This window comes from Lytechinus pictus, chromosome 4 (genome assembly GCF_037042905.1).
Source record: "Lytechinus pictus isolate F3 Inbred chromosome 4, Lp3.0, whole genome shotgun sequence".
In the NCBI taxonomy this organism is placed as follows: Eukaryota; Metazoa; Echinodermata; class Echinoidea; order Temnopleuroida; family Toxopneustidae; genus Lytechinus; species Lytechinus pictus.
The window spans coordinates 32760814-32787802 of NC_087248.1; the positions used below are offsets into that span (position 1 = coordinate 32760814).

At 37.1% G+C, this 26989-nt stretch overlaps 2 protein-coding genes across 2 annotated transcripts in view; both read left to right on the forward strand.

Moving 5' to 3' along the window:
- Window positions 1-22843, forward strand: LOC129258213 (testis-expressed protein 11-like). Its single transcript, XM_064098029.1, has 5 exons — window positions 1-4; window positions 6959-7040; window positions 7204-7355; window positions 11182-11261; window positions 21211-22843. The coding sequence occupies exons 1-5, from the start codon at window positions 1-3 to the stop codon at window positions 21262-21264; spliced, it is 372 nt and encodes a 123-aa protein (XP_063954099.1). The 3' UTR covers window positions 21265-22843.
- LOC135153849 (uncharacterized) overlaps window positions 21324-26989 on the forward strand; it is a 19117-nt gene continuing 13451 nt past the window's right edge. The window contains exons 1-3 of the mRNA XM_064098030.1: window positions 21324-21890; window positions 25273-25416; window positions 26481-26583. Of these exons, the coding sequence (XP_063954100.1) occupies window positions 21324-21890; window positions 25273-25416; window positions 26481-26583 (814 nt within the window). The remainder of the gene's footprint in view (window positions 21891-25272; window positions 25417-26480; window positions 26584-26989) is intronic.

Sequence of the window (26989 nt, forward strand, 5' to 3'; positions counted from 1 at the left end):
ATGGGTACACATACAGTGCCGGCCGCGGGGAACGTCACGCCCGTGCCCTCAAACACCCTAGGGTGCTTTTGCGTAATCGAGGGTATTCGAGGGGAGAGAACGGGGGTGTCTACCCGCACCCTCAATCACCCGCGTTCTCAAAAATTTGGCCACGCCCGCATTTACCCTAGGGCACATTAGCATTAGGTTTACATGTACTTCGGTTCTCTTGTGATAGACCATTATGTTTTCAAAACTAGTGTGATCGGAAAATGTTGTACATTACATTTTTTATTTTAGATATTTAGGTGTTTTCTTTCATTCTTTAATTTTTTTTCTCTTGTAAATTCTTTGCCCTTATTCTTTCATTCCCTTCCTTGCTTCCTTCTATTTTGGCCTTTTAAAATGATTTTGAAATTAGCTTTGGAAATTTAGCCAAAGCAAACATCAAGAGGCTTTTTACGGTAATAGCCAGCGGTAAATCTTTATAGGTAGGGATTATATACATGTAGCTGATATACAAGCCCTTGGCTAAGGGTTTTTTGTACTGATTGCGACCAGTATTGCATAAAATTTAGCAAGCTTCTAATAGACGCCATCCACCTTTCTTCCCGTTCTTTATATTTTTCAATCCTCGGCAGCTCGGTCATGTTATGTTGTTCTTTTCTTTTTTTTTCTTGTCCCTTTTCTTCATATTCTGATTTTCCAATGAGCTTTTTAGCTCTACATTCATTTCCCGTTTCTTTTTGCCTCTTTCCCCCATTTTCCTGTCATTCATGCCCGTGCCATTCAATTATATCCTTTGATTTTATATCCCTCTATTGCTAATGATGCTAACATGTTAGTATTTCAGAATATTTTGTACTTCCTCACATGTTCTTCTTTCCTTCCTTTTCCCATTTTCCTTCCATTTTCTCATTTTCTCTATTTATGTTCTTTTTTCTTTCCCTTTCTTTTTATTTTTTTCGTTTTTCCCTTATCCCTTTTTCTTTCTTTCTTCCTTCCTTCCCCTTTCTCTCTTTCCCCCTTTTTTTCTATTTTCCCGGTTAAATCCGGCAAGGGGGGGGGGGCAGCTTGCCCCGCCCCTGTCCCCGCCTGTTACGCCACTGGAGCGCTCTAGATAAGATATCGAAATAGTGTTTTAACGGGGGACACAGGGTGGAAAGAAGAAAGAATATCAACAAATAAAAAAAAATATTGAGCAGACTTGATTGTTTGTAAATCAAAATTGACAAGTTATTAACAGAAGTCCACACATCACCAGTCGAATACATTTCATATCAATAAAGAAAACACTATATATGACAAACCTTAGATAAAACAGAATTATGAACATTATGGGCATTTGTGAATTCACATTATGTGAAAACATGCAATCAATTGGGATCATCAATTCTTTGATAAAAACAGTTATTTAAAAACCCAGTGAGGGAAATGAAAGGTTGAAATAATTACGGTACTACTTGACCAAGATCATACAAAGTAGAGGTGCCACAAAGCGAACACCTGCAAAACTGGCTTTACTCATTAATTTTTTTGTTGTTTTGTTCTTTTGTTATTCTTTTGTTATTGTTAAGAGTCCGGGATAGTCTTGCTCCTCGTTCATCCACCGATCTCCTTTGATCACATCCGCCTCCCAAATCATGACAGGATGTTCTTAGAAATGGAGGGGGTCATTAATTTGATGATGGGTGAACAACAATAAATAAGGATATTCTTTTCATTACAGTTCAAATCGGGTCTCTAACAACCCCCTTTGAAACCTTTGAAAAGAAAATAGGAAGGGAAGAGAGAGAGAGAATAAAAAAGAAATAGAAGAAAGGAAATATAGAAATGGAGAAGGAAACGATAGGGATCGAGACAAGAAAAGAAAGAGAAGAAAGGAAATGGAGAGGGGTGAACAACGGAGGAGGATAAATGCGAGAGAAAATGGGAACGGGAGAAATGAAGGATACATGTAGGAAGGGAAAGAGAGAGAAAGTAAAGATTGAAAAGTGGGAAAGATAAGTAGAAAGAGGGAAAGGGGAAGAAAAGAAAGGTTAAAAGGAGAAAGAGAGAGAGAGAGAAGATCAAGAATGGAAAGGAACAAACGGAAAGCATATAGAAATACCTAGAGAGAGAAAGTAAACCTATAAGTAAATCCTATTAGATGGTAATGTTTCTGACGCTATTTTCATAACAGAACATAAAGAGGAAGGGAGTGGGGATAAAAATAACGATCATTTAAATTTCTTGGTACGTTATTCATTAGGTCTGTTTTTTATGAATAGTCCATACGGTATTAATTACTCCAATTTCGTTGTAAATAAACTAGACCATTTTGGATGAGTCTTAACGGGGGAATTATAACATGGATGTATACCAAGTGGTATTTTAATAATATATCCCTATGGATTGTGTTTCTATAGAAATGTCAACATTTGTATATGGAACCTCAATTGAAAGGAGTGATGTGGTTTTGATGAAATGAGAGGGGAGCTCAATGAATAAAAAATAATAAAACCAAGTTACAGCTTGTTATAATATAGAAGACAGCGTTTTGGCAGATCGAAATAGGATAACTATTGAACATTTTCTTGATATATTTGCTTTCAACGTTTAAACGTAAAGTATGTGTTTTCGAAAGCTACTAAAACGAATGGTTACTTACTGCAACTCGTTAATTATCACTTGCCGACAAAGTAAGAATGGAGTTATACAATCAATTCTTTTCTTTTGTTAAGAGTTTTGGAGTTGCTCAAGCCCAGGCTAACTATCAAACAATGGACCTATTCATAGGTCCATAATTAAACCTAACCATTAATTCTTTGCGGGGAACAAAGGAGTTAGTCAAGCCAAGATCAAGTACGACCGCCCATTCCGGCACACCCCGAGTCGAAATACCCCCTGTCAATCATCAAGTGTGTGCCTATAACAGAGTAAAATCAAATTCATTAAATAAAGCATCACTATCGGCTGTACTGTGTATATACCTGTATATATAATTATGAAACAACCGTTTCTTGTATTCTAAGGATATATGTAAAATATACTTTCACAAGGCTATGCATGGCATTACATGTTGGAAAGAGAGAAAAAATAGTTTGAGAGAGAAACTAAACGAGAAATGAAAAGAAAATTTGATGAAGAGGCGCATATGAAATGACGTCCAATAATAAAGATCTCGAAGAGATGAGAGCTAGTGGTTGAGATAGATAGATAGATAGAGGGAAAGGAGGAAGGGGAAGAAGATGAGGAAAATTCAAGAGGAGTTCCAGCATTTTGATAAGAATAGTAACATTTCTTCTCCTTTTCTCCCCTTTTCCTTGTTTGTTTTCTTTGTCCCCCCCCCTTCCATCTCTCTTTCTCCCTTTTGGTACTTTTCTCCCCTCTTTCTTATCTTTCTCTCCTCCCCTTCCTTTTTAATTTCCCCTCCCTGATCCATCTCTTTTTTCTATCTTTTCCCATCTTTTTTTCTTTTTCCTCACCTTCCCCTTTCTTTCTTTCTAACCTCCTTTTTTCCCTCCCATCTATTCCTATATTAAATAAAATATTTTCCATCCCTTATCCCTACTCTTTCTACTTCTTTCTTTGCTTTGCCCTCCACCCTCCCTGTATTCTCTCTCACCTTCACCTTTTCCTCCCTTCTATTTTCTCTGTCTCCTTTCTTTATTTCCCCCTTCCTTATCATCCCTTCTCCTTTTCACCTTTTTGTCTCACCTGCATAGCAGAGTGAGACTATAGGCGCCGCTTTTCCGACGGCGACGGCGGCGGCGGCGTCAACACCAAATCTTAACCTGAGGTTAAGTTTTTGAAATGACAGCATAACTTAGAAAGTATATGGACCTAGTTCATGAAACTTGGCCATAAGGTTAATCAAGTATTACTGAACATCCTGCCTGAGTTTCATGTCACATGACCAAGGTCAAAGGTCATTTAGGGTCAATGAACTTAGACCATGTTGGGGGAATCAACATCAAAATCTTAACCTAAGGTTAAGTTTTTGAAATGTCATCATAACTTAGAAAATATATGGACCTAGTTCATGAAACTTATACATAAGGTTAATCAAGTATCACTGAACATCCTGCATGAGTTTCACATCACATGACCAAGGTCAAAGGTCATTTAGGGTCAATGAACTTTGGCCGAATTGGGGGTATCTGTTGAATTACCATCATAACTTTGAAAGTTTATGGATCTGATTCATGAAACTTGGACATAATAGTAATCAAGTATTACTGAACATCCTGTGCAAGTTTCAGGTCACATGATCAAGGTCAAAGGTCATTTAGGGTCAATGAACTTTGGCCAAATTGGGGTATTTGTTGAATTACAGCCATAAATTTGAAAGTGTGTTGGTCTAGTTCATAAAACTTGGACATAATAGTAATCAAGTATCACTGAACATCCTGTGCGAGTTTCAGGTCACATGATCAAGGTCAAAGGTCATGTAAGGTCAAAGAACTTTGGCCACGTTGGGGGTATTTGTTGAATTGCCATCATATCTCTATAAGTGTATTGGTCTAGTTCATAAAACGTGGAAATAAGAGTAACCAAGTATCACTGAACATCTTGTGCGAGTTATAGTAGTTTTCAAAATCAGCACTGCTGCTATATTGAATCGCGTGATGCAGGTGAGACGGCCAGAGGCATTCCACTTGTTTTATTTTCTTTGTCCTCCCCTTCCCTCTTTCTCGTCGGTTTTTTCTCCCATCTATTGTATCCTCTCCTTTTCCCCTTCCCTCACTTTTTATATTTCTTTCTAACTATTTCTTTCTCTTTTTCCCTTCATCCCTTCCTCTTCGCCTTTTTCTGTCATTTTCCATTTCTTCCTCTCCTACCCCTTATCTGCATCCACGGATCCGCGCCTGAACGATATAATTATTGTAAGGGCTTTTTGTAATTGTAATTTTTCAGTAACAAATGGGGGATTTTCAGGAACACATAGCAACATTAAAGCATAATCTGGGGCAAAATACTCATAAACATCTTTATTTTTTAAACATGTCCTTTGTGCACATCTTTATCTTGAAATCAGTCAAAGGTTTATAACGGAGTAATAAGAATAATCAAAAGTTTATGAGTATTTTGCCCCAGATTATGCTTTAATGTTGCTATGTGTTCCTGAAAATCCCCCATTTGTTACTGAAAAATTATGTTAATGTTCCTGAAAACCATCCTGTAGGGTTGGCATCCCTGCAAGCATGTATTTGCTATTTGCAAATTTCAAAATTACAATTCCAAAAAGCCCTTTAAATAATTTGTCAAACACAATTTAGATCACATACAGCCATTCCATTGTACATGTAACTCGCATGACATTTACACAGAATTTCAACATCTTAATGTTAATTACTTGAAAATTGTATATTGCAGACTTGTTTTTCCTATTTATTTCAATCAAAGTATTGATAATACACATTGTCCAACCAAAATTTTGAATTTACGGTAGTTTTTGTAGTAGGTCTTTCATTTTGTTTATTGTGACTCATGTGACGCGACACAATTGATGATTTCTGACATTGCTTTATTGGTTTGTAATTTCCTCAGAAGATACTCACCAGATTTTTAAAAAAATTTCTGGAGAGTATATTGGAGCATTTGAGAATAATATTTTAAAAATTCATTAACATCTGACTTTTTGTTTTGGGTTGATTATCATTTGAAAATGTGACTCGCATGACACAGGAGTGCGACTCGTGTGACAAGTATCATTTTGGACTATAAGTTGAAAAAATTATCAAGATTTTATACAATAAAATGGGCAAAATTTCATTCAAACAGAATATTTATGGTCATTTGCATCCCATTGTTTAAAACAAAGGAATTTTAAAGTCGAGCTCTGTTACATCTAATTACATGAAAGTTTGCATGTGGGACTCGCGTGACATACCTTAAAAAACCTTAATGTGAGTCAGGTGACAGCACTTTAGGGTGTTTTTAGGGATCCAAATGGCGTCCGTCAGTCTGTCTGTTACAAACATTATGACACATAACTCCGCAACCATTCGTCACTTTTCAACCAAAATTGGATGGTAGATGGACTTCGGGGACCTGCATTCGGAGGTTGTATGGTAAGGTCTAAGGTCATTTTCAGGTCAACGCTAAAGTCTACGTGCAAGAATCTCTTATGACACATAACTCCGCAACCGGAGAATAAGTCACTTTTCACCCCAACTTGGGTTGTTGATGTACTTAAGAGACCTGTATATTGTGGCGCAGTCAGAGGTCACTTTGTATTTTTTGTGTGAATTATTTAGTTTATAGTAGTTTTCAAAGTCAGCACTGCTGCTATATTGAATCGCGTGATGCAGGTGAGACTGCCAGAGGCGCTCCACTTGTCTCACTGAATGTTGTTAGTATTTTATTTTTCAGTAATTTTTTTTTATAACTATTTGACTTTGTAATGTTGCAACAAAGTCATAGTTATAGTTTCTGTTGCAAGAAGTAGAAGTAATTTGAAATTATTTGTGAGACAAAATGATTTATTGTAAAAGAATTTATTAATTTTGAGATTTTTAAATTGTGATATGCAATTGATTGGAAGTTCCTTGGTGTTATTGTCACTCTGTTTTTATAGCCAGAAGAATGTTATCTTTTTTATGTTAGACTTTTACCTATAAATTCAGTTTCAACTGTACGGGCAATTCCACCCAACAAATATGAAATCATAATTCATAAAGTTTTAAGAAAAATCTACACTAATCAAAGAGTTCTTACTGAGTTTGTCATATATATTTAGCATTGATGTTTGTAGAGAAAATAAGAGTAATATACATGTACTTGCCATCTGCATGAAATGTCATGTCTGTTACACTCACAACAAATATTTTAAAGGGTCACAAGGTGTAGGGTCATAGCATTCATTATTTAGAAGCTAGGTAAACATATTTCTGATCTAGTGGCAGCATAGATTTTGAGATAGTTTGACAATACAGCTTAGATTGTAATTGCGATAGATGAATAACCATATAATTATATCTTCTTTTCATTCCAGCGGTTGAGGAAGCTATACTCCATCAGAGTCTGTCTGTTGATCTTGCTGTGGAAACAATCAAATTGTTAGCAAAGCATGACAAGTAAGTTCAATTGTAAAGTTGTTATTGAGATTAATCTTTTTGTACCATTGTGTACAATATTCTGACATGGCAGAACAAAGTGACATACTGTTGATCATGAATACATATCAGAGCAAGGTATAACCTGTCACTGACTATTTGTTTCTGTCATTTCACATTGAAGAACTGACAAAGCCCAGACAGCATGCCGTCGGCTGACTAGCCGTTTCATGGAAGCACCTGATGTGGGCAAACTGCTTGTCCTTCAGCTAGAGCTCCTAACTAAAAACAACAAACATCAACAAGCCAGGAACCTGGTGGATGAAATCATTGCAGGTCTGTATATACTGTGATTGGTTCTAGGTACCTATGCTGTGTGATTGGTTCTAACAGGCTTACTCTGTATACGATGTGATTGGATTTAGCCCTTGTATATACTATGGTTGGTGTGGCCTGTGTGAACACCCTCTACCCATCTGTACAATTTAAGTGGCCTGTGTGAACGCCCTCTACCCATCTCTACAGTTTAAGTGGCCTGTGTGAATGTCCTCTACCTATCTTTACAGTTTAAGTGGCATGTGTGAATGTCCTCTACCTATCTCTACAGTTCAAGTGGCCTGTGTGAATGTCCTTTACCTATCTTTACAGTTTAAGTGGCATTTGTGAACCTCCTCTATCCATCTCTAGAGTTTAAGTGGCCTGTGTGAACGCTCTCTACCCATCTCTACAGTGTAAGTGGCCTGTGTGAATGTCCTCTACCTATCTTTACAGTTTAAGTGGCATGTGTGAATGTCCTCTACCCATCTCTACAGTTTAAGTGGCTTGTCCTCTACCTATCTTTACAGTTTAAGTGGCCTGTGTGAACGCCCTCTACCTATCTCTACAGTTTAAGTGGCCTGTGTGAATGTCCTCTACTTATCTTTACAGTTTAAGTGGCATGTGTGAATGTCCTCTACCCATCTCTACAGTTTAAGTGGCCTGTGTGAATGTCCTCTACCTATCTTTACAGTTTAAGTGGCATGTGTGAATGTCCTCTACCTATCTTTACAGTTTAAGTGGCCTGTGTGAATGTCCTCTACCTATCTTTACAGTTTAAGTGGCCTGTGTGAACGCCCTCTACCCATCTTTACAGTTTAAGTGGCCTGTGTGAACGCCCTCTACCCATCTACAGTTTAAGTGGCCTGTGTGAATGTCCTCTACCTATCTTTACAGTTTAAGTGGCATGTGTGAATGTCCTCTACCCATCTCTACAGTTAAAGTGGCCTGTGTGAATGTCCTCTACCTATCTTTACAGTTTAAGTGGCCTGTGTGAATGTCCTCTACCTATCTTTACAATTTAAGTGGCCTGTGTGAACGCCCTCTACCCATCTCTACAGTTTAAGTGACCTGTGTGAATGTCCTCTACCTATCTTTACAGTTTAAGTGGCATATGTGAATGTCCTCTACCCATCTCTACAGTTTAAGTGGCCTGTGTGAATGTCCTCTACCTATCTCTATAGTTTAAGTGGCCTGTGTGAATGTCCTCTACCTATCTTTACAGTTTAAGTGGCCTGTGTGAATGTCCTCTACCAATCTCTATAGTTTAAGTGGCATGTGTGAATGTCCTCTACATATCTTAACAGTTTAAGTGGCCTGTGTGAATGTCCTCTACACATCTCTACAGTTTAAGTGGCCTGTGTGAATGTCCTCTACCTATCTTTACAGTTTAAGTGGCATATGTGAATGTCCTCTACCCATCTCTACAGTTTAAGTGGCCTGTGTGAATGTCCTCTACCTATCTCTATAGTTTAAGTGGCCTGTGTGAATGTCCTCTACCTATCTTTACAGTTTAAGTGGCCTGTGTGAATGTCCTCTACACATCTCTACAGTTTAAGTGGCCTGTGTGAGTGTCCTCTACCCATCTCTGTATTTCAAGTGGCCTGTGTGAATGTCCTCTATCGATCTCTACAGTTAGTGTGAAAGACTAGGAGTGGTGCTACAGTGAGAGCCCCATGATTTTTAAAGTAGTGAAAATCTGGGGCCCGTCTTACAAAGAGTTGCAATTGATCTGATCAATCGCAACTATGGATGGCCAGCAACATCAAAATATAAAATGCATGTTTGTTCAAAATTTTTCTAGATATGATGTATATTCATAATTTCATTGATTTCTTGACAATCCGGTTGTGTTCTCTTTTGCTTACAAAGTACATTTTGCAAATTTCCTGCAGAAACAATTGATCCAATCAATCATAACTCTTTGTAAAATGGGGCCCAGATGACTAAAGAGTAGGAACGGGAGGATGAAAGTGGATGAAAAGCATAGTTTGTGTTACTCTATAGCTCTCGGTTTCATAACTGTTTTCTCTTACCAGTTTCCAATTAATAAAAATGGCAGCTTTAGGTAGTCCTCTCTCGTTTAAACTATACTGGTGCTGCCAATGTGAATTTCAAGATCATTACAAATGACATTTGATATATCATCAATTGATGGGTTTTTACAAAAAAAAATATACCTAACCCCCAATACAATGGATTATTACCTGAATGAGGCATTTTAGAAACAAGATATAAACACATATTTTGTCTGTCTGATCGATTAACTGAACACAAAATACGTCACAATGGCCAAGACAGGGTTTAGCTGAATGACTAGGGACCATAATATTTGTCCTACCCTCCTCCAAGAATTGCATTTATGTAGTAAATCATTGGTCCATAATATCCATATTCCCATTTCATCAAACCCAAGCGCAAGTCTTTTGTATGCGTTAAGTGTGTGTGCGCGCTAGGCTTGATTGATGCACACCTGCGATTGTATACACTTTACGTCACAATTACTTTGTCAAGTTCACGAATAACCAGAAATCAGACACAGTCCTAACAACAGGCAAATGTAGATAAATTGCTTGAATTACAAAAAATATAGCTGTAGGTAATAATAATCTTATCGACTGGCAATAATTTTTTTGAGCTACCACATTATTTTCCTCAATAGACCCATATTGCCCTCATCAAGACTCGGGACTACTATATGAGACTACTTTGGGAAATATATATGGTATCTCCCTCAAAGCCAGTCAATATTATATAACTATGTGATCATCTTTTACATGGATCTTACAATTGAATAAAGACAACCTCTTATTGAGAAAAAATTAAAAAGTTGATTAATTTATGATAAAGAGATATGGACATGGAAGGTCATCAAATCAAAAGTCTTGAAAAATGCATGAATGATTTATTCACTTTTTGTCTTGCCTGCATAGCAGAGGGAGACTATAGGCGCCGCTTTTCTGAAGGCGGTGGCGACGGCGGCATCAACATCAAATCTTAACCGAAGGTTAAGTTTTTGAAGTGACAGCATAACTAAAAAAAAGTATATAGACCTAGTTCATGAAGCCTTAGACATAAGGTTAATCAAGTATTGTTGAACATTCTGCTCGAGTTTCAGGTCACATGACCAAGGTCAGACATCATTTAGGGTCAGTGAACTTAGACCATGTTGGGGGAATTAACATCAAAATCTTAACCTAAAGTTAAGTCTTTGAAATGTCATCCTAGCTTAGAGAAGATATATGGACCTAGTTTATAAAACTTGGACATAAGAGTAATCAAGTATTACAGAACATCCTGTGTGAGTTTCAGGTCACATGATCAAGGTCAAAGGTCATTTAAGGTCAATTAACTTTGGCCAAGTTGTGGGTATTTGTTTAATTACTATCATAACTTTGAAAGTTTATGGATCTGATTCATGAAGCTTGGACATAAGAGTAATCAAGTATCACTGAACATCCCGTGCGATTTTCAGGTCACATGATCAAAGTCAAAGGTCATTTAAGGTCAATGAACTTTGGCCATATTGGGGTTTTTGTTGAATTGCCACATAAGTTCGAATGTTTATGGATATAGTTTATGAAATCTGTATAGGGTAATCAAGTATCACTGACATGTCTTAGGTCACATGATCAGTGTCAAATGTCATTGAGGGTTATTGAATGTACAATGTAGTCATAATATGAATGGCGTTTTTTGTAAATAATTATTTTATAGTAGTTTTCAAAAGTCAGCACTACTGCTATATTGAATTGTTGATTGCAGGCAAGACTGCCAGAGGCGCTCCACTTGTTTCATGAAAAAAAGGGAAACACTTTAAGAACTTGTTAACCTATGTTCCTTTCAGATCACCGGAGCAAGCTCGAAAGGTCAGAACTAAGGCATCTTCATACTCTGATTTGGGAACAAGCTGCTACAGCTTTTGAGGTTTGTTGAATAGAAGATATATTTACAAATTCTAACTTTAGTAAGCTTTTCCAAAATCATTATGTGATCAGGTTAAAAAGTTGTGTGGATTGATTTTCCACAGGAAACATGGAACCGATATAATTGCAACAATTTGAGTAGTAATCACAAGATATTTTTTACATTGTCATAAGTATTTGCACATCTTACTAGGATATATTCATATCTTCCTATAATATATATGCTCACAACATCATTAACCCTTCCGGTCCAATGGGCTTTCCACAGAAGCCAAGCGAGGAGTTCACTTAGCTAAGATTTTTTTTAATGAAGTTTTTGTCTCACCTGCATAGCAGAGTGAGACTATAGGCGCCGCTTTTCCGACGGCTGCGGCGTCAACACCAAATCTTAACCGAAGGTTAAGTTTTTGAAATGACAGCATAACTTAGAAAGTATATAGACCTAGTTCATGAAACTTGACCATAAAGTTAATCAAATATTACTTAACATCCTGCCTGAGTTTTAGGTCACATGACCAAGGTCAAAGGTCATTTAGGGTCAATGAACTTAGACCATGTTGGGGGAATTAACATCAAAATCTTAACCTAAGGTTAAGTTTTTGAAATGTCATAACTTAAAAAAATAGATGGACCTAGTTCATGAAACTTAGACATAAGGTTAATCAAGTATTACTGAATATTTAGCTTGAGTTTCGCATCACATGACCAGGGTCAAAGGTCATTTAGGGTCAATGAACTTTGGCCAAATTGGGGGTATTTGTTGAATTACCATCATAACTTTGAATGTTTATTGGTCTAGTTCATAAAACTTGGACATGAGAGTGATCAAGTATCACTGAACATCCTTTGGGAATTTCAGGTCACATGACCAAGGTCAAAGGTCAATGAACTTTTGCCATAATGGGGGTATCTGTGGAATTACCATCATAACTTTGGAAGTTTGTGGATCTGATTCATGAAACTTAGACATAAGAGTAATCAAGTGTTTTTGAACATCCCGTCTGAGTTTCAGGTCACATGAACAAGGTCAAAGGTCATTTAAGGTCAATGAACTTTGGCCATGGTGGGGGTATTTGTTGAATTACCATCATATCTCTGTAAGTTTATTGGTTTAGTTCATTAAACATGGACATAAGAGTAACCAAGTATCACTGAACATCTTGTGCGAGTTTCAGGTCACATGACCAAGGTCAAAGGTCAATGAACTTTTGCCATAATGGGGGTATCTGTGGAATTACCATCATAACTTTGGAAGTTTGTGGATCTGATTCATGAAACTTAGACATAAGAGTAATCAAGTGTTTTTGAACATCCCGTCTGAGTTTCAGGTCACATGAACAAGGTCAAAGGTCATTTAGGGTCAATGAACTTAGACCATGTTGGGGAATCAACATCAAAATCTTAACCTAAGGTTAAGTTTTTGAAATGTCATAACTTAAAAAAATAGATGGACCTAGTTCATGAAACTTAGACATAAGGTTAATCAAGTATTACTGAATATTTAGCTTGAGTTTCGCATCACATGACCAGGGTCAAAGGTCATTTAGGGTCAATGAACTTTGGCCAAATTGGGGGTATTTGTTGAATTACCATCATAACTTTGAATGTTTATTGGTCTAGTTCATAAAACTTGGACATGAGAGTGATCAAGTATCACTGAACATCCTTTGGGAATTTCAGGTCACATGACCAAGGTCAAAGGTCAATGAACTTTTGCCATAATGGGGGTATCTGTGGAATTACCATCATAACTTTGGAAGTTTGTGGATCTGATTCATGAAACTTAGACATAAGAGTAATCAAGTGTTTTTGAACATCCCGTCTGAGTTTCAGGTCACATGAACAAGGTCAAAGGTCATTTAAGGTCAATGAACTTTGGCCATGGTGGGGGTATTTGTTGAATTACCATCATAACTAAGTATATTGGTCTAGTTCATAAAACTTGGACATAAGAGTCATCAAGTATCACTGAACATCTCATGCAAGTTTCAGGTAACATGACCAAAGTCAAAGGTCATTTAAGGTCATTGAACTTTGGCCATTTTAGAGGTAATTATTAGATTGCTGTCATAACTTTCAAAGTTTATATATACAGTGCGTATCAAAAAAAAGTTTACACTTTGAAAAAGCCTTGGGAATTAAAAAATATACAACATGTGGGTAATTTTTTCACATATGATCTTGGGTTTGGGTCTTATCTATCCAATGAAAGTAAAAGTTTTGTCAGAATGTTACACTTGAGTGAGCACTGTCCATTTTTGTAAGGCTCACCGAAATCTGTTTGCGCAGAAATGCTCGTTTTCACCCTGTGTCAAGGGGAAAGGGTGAAATCAAACTTACCCCGCGAAACATTTCTCATACATTTCCCTTGCACTTTAGTCAATTGAAATAAAATGGATATGTTCAAGCATTTTGGAACAATTTTGCCACCCAAATTAAAATGTCAACACTTAGTAAGCACAACCTTTACCCTTTTTGTGTCAGCTAGATCCATTTAAGCAAATAACGATATAACTGTCGAAAAATATTTCTGCTTGAGTGAGCACCACTTACTTTTGAAAAGTTAGTGAAAAATGATTTGCGCAGAACTTTGAAAGTTATGCGAATAAAAGTAGACCTTAATCATGAAGAGCACGTAGAATTTAGCTAGTAAAATTGATTTGAAGATATTTTTTACTTCTTAAACTCTTTTCCTTGCCCTAAACACTTCGAGGAGTGCATTGCGCCCCACCCCACTCCCCCACACACTGAGGCCATTGTGACGAGATTTGCTTTACACTGAGCTGTGATTTACATTAAATGGCTAAGGCTTGATTTTCATTTTGTTAATCATTGCCAAGCTTGGAAAAGTGTGGTGAAACAAGTATTAAATGAAAAATGAAATGTAAACCCACTTCAAATGATAAAAACTTAGTGAAAAAATGCTAGAGATGTCTAAAATAAACTTTTGTTCAGATTCAGTTATGTCCTCAGATCCAGCTGGCACAACAAGGGTAAAGGTTGTGCTTACTAAGTGTTGAAATTTCAATTTGGGTAGCAAAATTGTTACAAAATGCTTGAATGTATCCGTTTTATTTCAATTTACTAAAAGTGCAAGGAAAATGTATGAGAAATGTTTCGCAGGGTAAGTTTGATTTCGCCCTTCCCCCTTGACACAGCGTGAAAACGAGCATTTCTGCGCAAACAGATTTCTGCGAGCTTTACAAAAATGGACAGTGCTCATTCAAGTGTAAGATTCTGTCAAAACTTTTACTTTCATTGGATAGATGAGACCCAAACCCAAGATCATATGTGAAAAAATTACCCACATGTTTTATATTTTTTAATTCCCAGGGCTTTTTCAAAGTGTAAACTTTTTTTTGATACGCACTGTAGAGTGATATCTCCTTGGTTTTACCGATTGCATTTTCAGTAACCACCAAGCTTGTACAAATGACTTAGTACTTGGAGCTGATCTCTGAGGACTTTTGAAGTCTTTCCCTCCCCATCATCCCTCTTCTTGTATTATTGATATAATTTTTGCCTACTCTTCTGAAAAAAGGAGAAAAGAAAGCAGTTTTGCACACTGTTCACCTTATGCTCATTTTGAAAGGGAAATGTCCATGTAGTTCTTGATCTTAGTGCTACCCGAACAAAAGAATGTCATGGCGGTCTCTCAAACAAATTCCTTACGAAAAGAGCGGGATACAGATGCCCTGAACAAAAGAAAGATTAGTGTCTATCGTCAGGATGACCTATTGAATGCTTTTCGAACTAAGCAATATAAAAAGCTCTTATGAATACTCTTTTTTTTTTCTGTTGATTTCGAAACTATACCGTATCTTAAAAATATCTCTATTATTACAGGTTCATATTTATAGAAAACAAAGACTTGAACTATTTTACAAGGATAATTTATTTAATTGGACCATGTGGTCAAAAATTAAGAGACTTGCTTGATAGATTACACGCGATTGACTTTCAAATAGCAAGTTGACACAACGAAACCATCGGAATCCCCCCCATGACATTTTCACTTTTTTCACGAAGATATAAATCCCTTGTATAATCAAGTAGTTTCTATAACCTTGGTATAATCATGGAAATTAAAACCAAATTCAACATCGCCGTTGTCTCTCCGCGATCGCACGTGCCCTATTTAACCATTCTCAACGCAGCGGTTGAAGCATCATTGGTCAATCATTTCACCTTTTTGGCAAGTGGTTGCTAGGGCATTTCAGTTAGCATAGCAGTGACAAAGTATTTTTTTTCCCCTGGCGCAGAGTAAATACTGAAGTCAAACTTCGCACACGTTTTCTCTCGATTTTGATTTCCAAGAGCCCAATTCTCCTCGCATTCAAAGGCTAATATCTCCATTTACATTTACTCTTACGGATCGAGTTATATATCATATTAAAGGTAATGAAACGGAACAATAATCACCAATAATAGTGGTTTTGAAAAATTCTGACTTGTCTCTAATTTTGGTGTGATGCATCCCAGTTTGCTAATTTATACGAAATTTATTCATAAATCACAAAAATTTGCTTCTTCTCTGTCATTTTTTCAATTTCAATTCTGTTTCCTCAATTTATGTTACCAATATAATTCACTACAATTCCAACTGGACTAAAATTAAAATTGTGTTAAATTTTGTTGCGAGATGAACTGAAAAGTACTGAAGAGCGCAAGGCCTACAATGATCTCCTGAAAGAAACAAGAGTTCATCACTTTCAAAATAAGATTTTGGACTCAGGTCATTGATCACCTTACATCCCCTGATATCAAACCTGTTTTTCCGGAACATCACTGTGCAAGTGAACTTGCAAACAAATTTGCTGATTTCTTCTTGCAAAAGATAAGAAATCTGAAGAGTCATCTGGACGCTGAGAGAAATGTCTGCCGATATTCCCAAACCCATCGGTCCGAAATTTGATGAGTTTGATTTGGTTCAAGAGGACCTTGATGCTCTGCCTACATCTCTCATTAGAAGATGCCTGCGTGAACTCGTTCCTCCAGTCACAAAGATTGTTAATTGAGCCTTCAGTCTGGTATTGTACCATTGGATATGAAGAAGTCCATCATGGTCCCATGACTGAAAAAGTCTTCTCTGCCTGCTGAGCAACTCTCAAGCTACCAGTCAATTTCAAACATCAGCTATATATGCAAGATAGCTGAAAGGGCCGTCGTTACACAGATTCAAGAGAGACACAATCTGCATATGGACCACATCACAGCGTTGAAACAGCCCTCATCCACATACAGAATGATATCCTTTTAGCACTTGATCAAAAGAAAGAAGCCATACTAGTCCTGTTGGACTATTCGTCTGCTTTTGATACTATAGACCATGCAATTAGGAGTGGGCTATAAATGGGTGATTTTGGGTTTTACTGTGGCAAGTTTTTTTGTGTTCCTTTTACCTTATCTCAACATGAAATGACAATACTTTTTGTCTCGGGTCCGAGAAAAAGACATGCCGGCCCAAAATCCAAAATGGCTGCCAAAACCCCCCAAAATGACATTTTTGGCCACAACTTTTTTATTTGGTGGTCTTCTTCTCTGGTTTTGGTGTCTATTCATATGTTTTTTGGGGAAGGTAATTTTTTTCCTATTGTTAGTACTTTTAAATCATTATTTGTAGAGTTATAAGGTGATTCTACTTTAATTTACACATTTTTAAAGCCTTTTCAGGACAAAAGTAGGTTTCAGCGTGTTGTAGTTCTTGGATATTAGACGATACCAATTGAACAGTAGCAAGCAGCTTATATAGCTATAGCCTTTTATTCCTCTAAATTGGGGTTTACGGATATTTGCGAAATATATCTGATCAAATAAAAAGAAAATGTCATTTATCCATAGGGGCTATACAGTATAAAATGCACTATACATACAGTACCACACTGCATATATACATGCATTGACCACCATGACATATGACAAGGTCTGTGGGTTAGAATTAGATAGTGAATTTGATTGCTTATCAGCTGATGTACATGATAAAACCAGATGTAACATAAATTGCATATACTACACATGTATATCATATACGTATGTACTTCACTTTTTTAGCCAAATCTTCTTCATTTGGTGGTTCTTTTTTACCTAGTTGTGGACTGTGGTGTCTAACTGGCCTATGTTAATGGGGTCGGGTAACTACCATAGTAATGCTGATCAACAGCCAATCAGAATCAAGGATTCCATGCAAGTTACCAATGGACGGCATAGTTAATGTAATGGTAAATTTTTATGCAACAGTGCCCAGAACAGCTACAGTGTAAATGCCATTATGTACCGTAAGTAACGGTCTATTAACCGCACCTTTTTCTCGGCGGGATAGAAGCAAAAGTCGGGGGTGCGGTTTATACACGGTGACGGGTCTGAGCCAGCCCGTCGTAACCCTTCCCGAACATGTAAGACGTCTGCCAGTTCACAACACATTGAGTGGCCGGGCGTAGCCGCCCAGGGCAATGTCGCTTAGAGGGGTATGAGCCGCGGGTAATGAGAAGCCATTATTACGATTTTATCAAATAGTGTCCATAACAAACGCACCCACCTTCATGACACTATAAATTTCGACTTTTATTCTCGGTTCAAAGCAGCGAAGTCCCGGGGGGGGCACTCAGTATATAATGCATAGTGGGTATGTGCCGCGGAGGGGACCCCCATTTTTACACTCAAATTTCCGTTCCAAGGCATAGCATTTTTGTCTTTTTGAGAAAAAGAACAAAGAAAGCCGCTCCAAGGCATATCATTTCCTTCTTATCGAGAAAAAAAAAGAAAGAAATCCGTTCCAAAGCTTCGCATATTTTTCGTTACGCCGTTCCGGTCGCATTGATCTGCTATAAGGAGCTGCAATTTTGGTGAAAAGCGGCCGTAGAGCGCTTTTCGCCCATCGCCTAAGCGAGCGCACCCGGCGGAGGCCGCGCTAGCTGCGTCATGCACGATTGCCCGTTCCATAGGGATGTATACGCACTCACAGAGATACGGAGATCCGTTCCGAGGACCCCCGTTTTCACAAACATTTGTAGTTCCGAAGCCCGTTCCGAGGACCCTCCTTTTTACAATAAGCCCGCTCCAAGGCCCCCGTTTTTTGCCTCGCCCGCGGCACACCCCTACCACTTTTTTGGTCGAGTGCCCCCCCCGGGAGCGAAGTTCCCTGGCTAAGTTCAAAGAGAAGCCAAGCATACTCGGTAATATTATGTCACAGCTGAGCGAGCGCGAGAGTTGAGTTAGCTGAGCTAGCTTGCGTTGTATTGTGGTTATAGTGCGACTTAAGCTGGCGCTATTCATTTTAACCCTCGATCCCCTCCAAAGTCCCGTTTCGCGCCAGCTTATTTTTTCTTTTCCGTTTGCTTTTCATAAGCTACCATTTACACCACGCAACGAGAGAGACGGCACGAAGCCGTCAAAACAACTGTAAAAAATGCAAATTTCTTTGTTTCTTGAACCTTCCTGTAATCCCGTATCCAAAATTCATGCTAAGGCATCGAATGCTATAGACAAATTCTGAAAGTTTTTTTTTTTTTTAGTCCAAAGTTGGGGGTGCGGTTAATCCACGGGTGCTGTTTATAGTCCGTTACTTACGGTAAGTTTGATTATAATCAAATTTAAATTTACCTCTCTACGCACCCTTAATTAGCATATTTGACAAAGCATGTCTTCAATTTCTTAGACAAAACATATCTTCCATTTCTGAGGTACGTGTATCTAATTCTAAACCTAAGAGCTCATTTCTATGACACTATAGTTTATTGTCTCACCTGCATAGCAGAGTGAGACTATAGGCGCCGCTTTTCCGACGGCGACGGCGACGGCGGCGTCAACACCAAATCTTAACCTGAGGTTAAGTTTTTGAAATGACAGCATAACTTAGAAAGTATATGGACCTAGTTCATGAAACTTGGCCATAAGGTTAATCAAGTATTACTTAACATCCTGCCTGAGTTTCATGTCACATGACCAAGGTCAAAGGTCATTTAGGGTCAATGAACTTAGACCATGTTGGGGAATCAACATCAAAATCTTAACCTAAGGTTAAGTTTTTGAAATGTCATCATAACTTAGAAAATATATGGACCTAGTTCATGAAACTTATACATAAGGTTAATCAAGTATCACTGAACATCCTGCATGAGTTTCACGTCACATGACCAAGGTCAAAGGTCATTTAGGGTCAATGAACTTTGGCCGAATTGGGGGTATCTGTTGAATTACCATCATAACTTTGAAAGTTTATGGATCTGATTCATGAAACTTGGACATAATAGTAATCAAGTATTACTGAACATCCTGTGCAAGTTTCAGGTCACATGATCAAGGTCAAAGGTCATTTAGGGTCAATGAACTTTGGCCAAATTGGGGTATTTGTTGAATTACAGCCATAAATTTGAAAGTGTGTTGGTCTAGTTCATAAAACTTGGACATAATAGTAATCAAGTATCACTGAACATCCTGTGCGAGTTTTAAGTTCACGTGATCAAGGTCAAAGGTCGTGTAAGGTCAAAGAACTTTGGCCACGTTGGGGGTATTTGTTGAATTGCCATCATATCTCTATAAGTGTATTGGTCTAGTTCGTAAAACGTGGAAATAAGAGTAACCAAGTATCACTGAACATCTTGTGCGAGTTATAGTAGTTTTCAAAATCAGCACTGCTGCTATATTGAATCGCGTGATGCAGGTGAGACGGCCAGAGGCATTCCACTTGTATATGTATACAGGCCTTGTTATATGTCATGGTGGTCAATGCATGGGCATACGTGTATACAGTGCAGTATGTACAAGTATACAGTACATTGTATACTGTATAGCCCCAATGGATAATTTACATTTTTGTATTTAATAAGATATATTTCACAAATATCCGTAAAACCCGAAGGAGAGGAATAAAAGTAATATAGCTACATGTATATGAATTTGCTTGCTATTGTTGAACTCGTATCATCTAATATCCAAGAACCCCGGGACGATGAAACCCACGTTTTGGCTGAAAAAGGCTCTAAAAATTGGTAAATTTTGGTAATATTACCTTTTAAAGGGATGGTCCGGGCTGAAAATATTTATATCTTAATACATAGAGTAGAAATCACTGAGCAAAATGCCGAAAATTTCATCAAAATCGGATAACAAATAATAAAGTTATTGAAGTTTAAAGTTTAGCAATATTTTGTGAAAACAGTCGTCATGAATATTCATTAGGTGGGCTGATGATGTCACATCTCCACTTTCCGTTTTCTTATGTTATTACATAAAATCATAATTTTTTCATTATTTCATACTTGTGTGAATAATATGTCTTCCTTATAATGAAATAAGTTGCAGCAATAAATATCTAATGCACTAAATCAGTTGTCAATCCAATTTTTCTAGTTCTTGGAGGAAAAAATTTAAATAAACCTAATTTCATATAACAAAATACAAAAGAACAAGTGGAGATGTGACATCATCAGCCCACCTAATGAATATTCATGACGACTGTTTTCACAAAATATTGCTAAACTTTAAAATTCAATAACTTACATGTAGTTATTTGTTATCCGAATTTGATGAATTTTTCGGCATTTTGCTCAGTGAATTCTACTCTATTTATTAAGCTATACATACTTTCAGCCCGGACCATCCCTTTAACTCTACAAATAATGGTTTATAAGTACTAATTATAGGAAAAGCAAACTGCCTGCCCCCCAAAACATATGAATAGACACCAAAACCAGAAAAAAAGACCACCAAATAAAAAAGTTGTGGCCAAAACTGATTTTGGGGGGTTTTGGCGGCCATTTTGGATTTTGGCCAGGCACACTTTTTTCTCGGACCCGAGACAAAAATTGTCATTTCATGTTGAGATACATTACAAGGAATAAAAAACAACTGTTGCCATATTGAAATTACAAAAAAAGTATTTTTGACCCATGTATAGCCCACTCCTAATGCAATCCTTATTGATTGACTATCTCAACACTTTGGATTTTTAGGACGTGTCCTTGGCTGGTTGCAATCTTATCCGAATGGCCGCAGTCATACAGTAAAAATTGGAAGTGCTGTATCAAAACAAGTTGATGATGAATGTGGAGTCCCACAGGGATCGATGATAGGCCCCCTCCTCTTCACTCGCTATATCGCTCCAATCCAGGACATCATCCGTGCCTATAACATGGAATCCATGTTTTACGGAGATGATACCCAAATTTACAACATTTTCAATTCTGATGAGAGAGACACTGCCATTGCCAGACTCAACAACTGTCTCTCGGATATCCGAGCGTGGTCTGCAAACAACAATCCGACTATGAATGACGAGAAAACAGAGGTAACACATTTCACCACAAAGTTCTATTCGAGGTGTTGTCCAGATATCAACATTCACGTAGGAGGGGAAGAGATACCCAGTAGAGCAGTTGCCCGAAACCTCGGGGCCATGATTGATGAATATTTTACCATAAAGGCCCATGTAAATAGAATGTGCAGTTCAGCTATGGCAGCCCTTCGGAAGATAGGAGGCATTCGTTACAATCTTGATCAGCGTACTGCAGAAATGCTTGTGCATGCATTTGTGACTTCGACGCTGGACTCATCCAATGCACTGCTTGGAAATTTACCCGACTCAGAGATAAATAAACTTCAGCGAGTTCAGAATATTGTCACAAGGATAGTCGTAAAAGCCCACAAGCATGAGCACATTACACCTTTCCTTCTCTCTCTCCATTTGCTTCCTATTCATCTACATATCGAGTACAAAATCCTTCTCTTAGTCTTCAAAGCATTGAATGGTTCTCTCCTTCCTACATCTCACACCACATCAATTTCTATGTACCAAACAGAAATCTCCAGTCAGCCAATCTAAACCTTCTCCGAGCTCCTAGAGTCAATGCCAAGTACTATGGAGAACGTGCCTTCACAAATCTCGCATCACATTTCTAGAACTCTCTACCTTCCCAACTACATGTAGCAACCTCAATAGCCAATTTCAAGAAATGTATCAAAACTTATCTATTCTCACTTTTGTAGTTTTCATTGTTGCATTTGATGTAGTTTAATAGTGTGGTGTAGCTTAATTCAATATACCTTGTTATGATATGTCATGTAATGTATATATAATGTTAACATAATAATGTAGAATGTAAAATCATCATAATTCAATAAGTATTCTAATTAATGTAAAGCGCTTAGAGATCTTGATATTAAGTGCTCTATAAATGCAATATTATTATTATTATGTGCTAGTTACACATTTTCTTCTATATGTCCGCATTGTCATTAAGTATTTTCACATCTTATGAAGATATATTCCTATCTTTCTAAGATCATTAAGTATTTTCATATTTTCCTCTTTATGTTCATATCTTCCTAAGATATATTTGTTCACAACATCATTAAGTATTTTAACATTTTCTTCTATCTGTTCATATCGTCATTAAGTATTTTCACATCTTACGAAGATAAATTCATATTCTCCTACGATATAAACACCTGGTATTTTCGTATTTTACTCTATATGTTCACATTGTGTCACGTGGGAGTGGCTTTTTAAATTATTTACCTACTGCTGCTTGACACCAAATAAGGAATACGTAAAACTGATAAATACAGTTATTAAAAGATTTAATCAAACCTTTTCAATCATTCTGTTGTTTTCTTTTACAATGATTGTACATGAAAATATACATGGATATTGATAACAAAATATAACTTAACTTAAACACAATAATAGTTGACTCGAGCCCCGATCATCTCATCTGGCCTGACATGCCCCACTCGGCCCTGGTGGTCGGTCCAGTTCCTGGCCTCCGCAGCTTGCGATGGCTCTTCCACTCGGCCTCCGCAGACAGTGTTGCCCCTTGATGAGTAGCCCCCAGATCAGAGAGATGTGGCTTCAACGAATTAGTGGACGAGATCGAGCCCCCAATGACGACATGAATTTTGACCAATCATGTCGGTGGAGAACTGGCGGCAGCTGGGGGCGTTATCTCGTCACTGACATAGTCCCTCAGTTTTAACTTCGACTGCCTATGCTAACATCTGTGGTCTATTCTAGCTTACAGTGTAGGTGGTTCTCCCTGAATTACTGAAATTAACCTCCTAATATACCCTACCCTTACTAGGATTAACTGTAAAATTTCTATAAAGTAATTCAAAGAATTTCAATAACAGATGAGTGCATAAAGCAACACATTCTTATTAATAAAAGACACTTCCTGTGCATCTGTACACCTACAATGCTAGAGCACTGTATTGGCTATTTATGACACCTGTATGAAAATGCTTCACCTGATAAGAAATATTTCTAACACCTGTACAAAATATGACATCAACCTGGTACACTTGTACTCTAAGGGGGAGGGGGTATCAAACGTTTCCACACTTGCTTTTGAAATATTTTAAACATATGTACATGCTTGTCTATAAGCCTACCCTAACCTTAACCAAGTAAATATTTTTAGCACATGTTTAAACTTTAACTGAAACATATCTATAATTAAATTTCTTTCCTGACACATTGTCATTGAGTATTTTCGCATCTTACCCTAAGATATACAGTATTTGTTCACAACATCATTAAGTATTTTCATATATTCCTCTATATGTTCACAACATCATTAAGTATTTTTATATTCTCTATGTGTTCACATTGTCATTAAAGGATGGTCCAGGCTGGAAATATTTATATCTCAATAAATAGAGTAAAATTCACAAAGCAAAATGCTGAAAATTTGATCAAAATCGGATAACAAATAACGAAGTTATTGAATTTCAAAGATTTGCATTATTCCGGTGAAACAGTTCTAGGCATGTCTTTATGAATATTCATTAGGTTGGCTGATGATGTCATATCCCCACTTGTTCTTTTGTATTTTATTACATGAAATTACATGTAGGTTTATTCAAAAATTTTCTACCATGAACTAAAACAATTGAATTGACAACTGATTAAGTACATTAGTTATTTACTGTCGCAACTTATTTCATCGTAGTGGAGACACATCATGTACACATGTATGAAAAAATGAAACATTTATGGTTTCATGTAATAACATATGAAAAAGGATAGTGGAGATGTGACATTAGCCCACCTAATGAATATTCATGACAATGTGCATATAACTGTTTTCACAAAATATTGATAAACTTTAAAATGCAATAACTTTGTTATTTGTCATCCGATTTTGATGAAATTTTCAGCATTTTGCTCTGTGAATTTTACTTTATTTAGATGTAAATATTTCCAGCCCAGACCATCCCTTTAAGTATTTTGACATTTTGCGAAGATATATTTCCTATAGGTTCACAACATCATTAGTTATTTTCATATTTCTCTCTATATGCTCATACATGTACCTCGTCATTAAGTATTTTTGTATCTTACTAAATTATATTCATATCTTCCTAATATTTTCATATTTTCCTCTATACTTTCACATCTTCAAGTATTTTCACATCTTACTAAGATATGGGTTAGAATTCATACACTGTAGGTTTGGGGCATTCAGAGACTTTGTACACTCCTGGGTATGTGGTAGGTATGAAAACAAACTGGACAAATATCATTATCTGTGAGCTTTGACCTTGGCTCTCGTAACTTAACATGTATTGTATTCAAGTATGGACCACAAATGTTTCTTTATTTAAGGAAAATACATCAAGAACCTCTCAGAAAATATTTTTAACAAATGTTTTGTAGTTTTGTGTAAGGAAAGAGTAATATGTAATCAATCGCTGATGTGGTTTACGGTACACCATGTGAAGTGTTGTAGAAACAGTGGATAGGAGAAGAGAAGAAATTGATAGGCGAGAAAGTGGAGATTTGAGAGTAGAGTATTCTTTCTTGAAAGTAGTCCTGAAAAGGACTGTAAACCAGGAAAGATTGATGAGTTGAGAACAGCTTGAGTAGTAGAGCTAGTGAGGAGATGCTGGCTTGAGTCGGCGAGTAGAGATGATGAGTAGTAGAGAGACTCGACGTTTCGGGCAGGTTGACTGTCCGTCTTCAGGAGTATGTAATCAGTCTGACAGTCTTTTCTCACCTCATTGTTTCCACACAGAATAGCGATTTCTCAGAAGCTATCTTATGGTACAACTTCTCCCTGAGTCTATTAACAGAGAATGCAGAGATGGAAAAACCAAACATTGCTAAACTGCAGCGCAACAGAGCATCTTCTTACATCAACCTGCGACAATATCAAAAGGTATTTCAGAAGTTCCGATGCAAATGAAGCATCAACATCAAGTTATTTGAGTGGATGAGGTTTCCTGTTTTAATAACCTAACAGTGTCTCGGATGTTGGAATAGAAGTTTACCCAAGATATTCTTGATATAATGAACCATATTAATAAGAATGGATGAAAATACTTCTAAAGATAACATAATGTGTTTTGTTATCAATGCTCTCCCATATATTGTTTAATATATATGACATATATTTTGGATTTTTAATGGTTTTTAAGGAATTTTCTTTTTCAACAAAACATGTATGAATAATATCTCAAAATATATTTAGCGATCATGTTATATCCAAATGCTCATCTTTTTTATCAGAGAAAGCACTTTATTTTAAATTAATTTAAAGCAGTTTTGTCTCGCCTGCTACTATAGGCGCCGCTTTTCTGACGGCGGCGTCATCAAGGTCAAATCTTAACCTAAGGTTAAGTTTTTGAAATGACAGCATAACTTAGAAAGTATATGGACCTAGCTCATGAAACTTGGCCATAAGGATAATCAAGTATTATTGAACATCCTGCCTTGGTGTCAGGTCACATGATCAAGATCAAAGGTCATTTAGGGTCAATGAACTTAGACCATATTAGGGGAATCGGTATCAAAATCTTAACCTAAGGTTAAGTTTTTGAAAGGCCATCATAACTTACAAAGTATATAGACCTAGTTCATGAAACTTACACATAAGTGTAATGAAGCATTACTAAATATCCTGTGTGAGTTTGAATTCACATGATCAAGGTTGAAGGTCATTTAAGGTCAGTGAAATTGGCCATGTTGTAGGTAATTGTTAAAATGCCATCATAACTTTGGTAGTTTATGGATATACATGTAGTTAATGAAATGTGGACATAGGGGTAATGTAGCATCATTCCACTTGTTTAGAATTGAGTTGGTAGGATCACATGGTAGCCACTGGTAGCCATTGTTTGTTTATAACATTTCTATTCCAAAGGACTGTAGGTATCTACCTTATTAAGGATAAACAGTGGAAAGATATAAGTATTGATATTTGACTTTTAATCTTTTTGGTAGGCTGAAGAAGCTATGAGAGAAGCTGAAAGAAATGACCCTAGCAACCTGTACACCTACTTCCTTTGGTTTAAGGTTGCTATATACAATGAAGATAACAATGGTGGTAAGCAAGTAACTCGCTATTCTGAATACCATGAATAAGAGGTTGAGAGAAGAATGTTGAAAGTTGGTGGTAAAATGAAGTAATTGAAAATGTTGAATATCAGACCTGAATGCATGAAGAACAGGGGAACAGCATCATCCGCTCGTGGGCTGGTGCAACCGAAGAGCGAAAGGTAAGCTGGCTTAGAAGATCAAAGCAGAGCATCATCCGCTCGTGGGCTGGTGCAACCGAAGAGCGAAAGGTAAGCTGGCTTAGAAGAGCAAAGCAGAGCATCATTAACTCTAGCTGCGTAGGCGACAGAGAAACAGGCGAGATGCTGAAAGGTGTCATGCAACAAGAACGAAAGCGACATGAAAACCAAAAGGCAGCATATCATCCACTTGACGAATAGTGCTACTCAATAAAA

Bases quoted from the DNA above. Each gene is read 5' to 3' on its own strand.
- LOC129258213 (XM_064098029.1), top strand. The intron at 7,041-7,203 runs GTAAGTTCAATT...TTCACATTGAAG, and splicing joins TTGTTAGCAAAGCATGACAA to AACTGACAAAGCCCAGACAG. The intron at 11,262-21,210 runs GTTTGTTGAATA...TTGGATTTTTAG, and splicing joins AAGCTGCTACAGCTTTTGAG to GACGTGTCCTTGGCTGGTTG.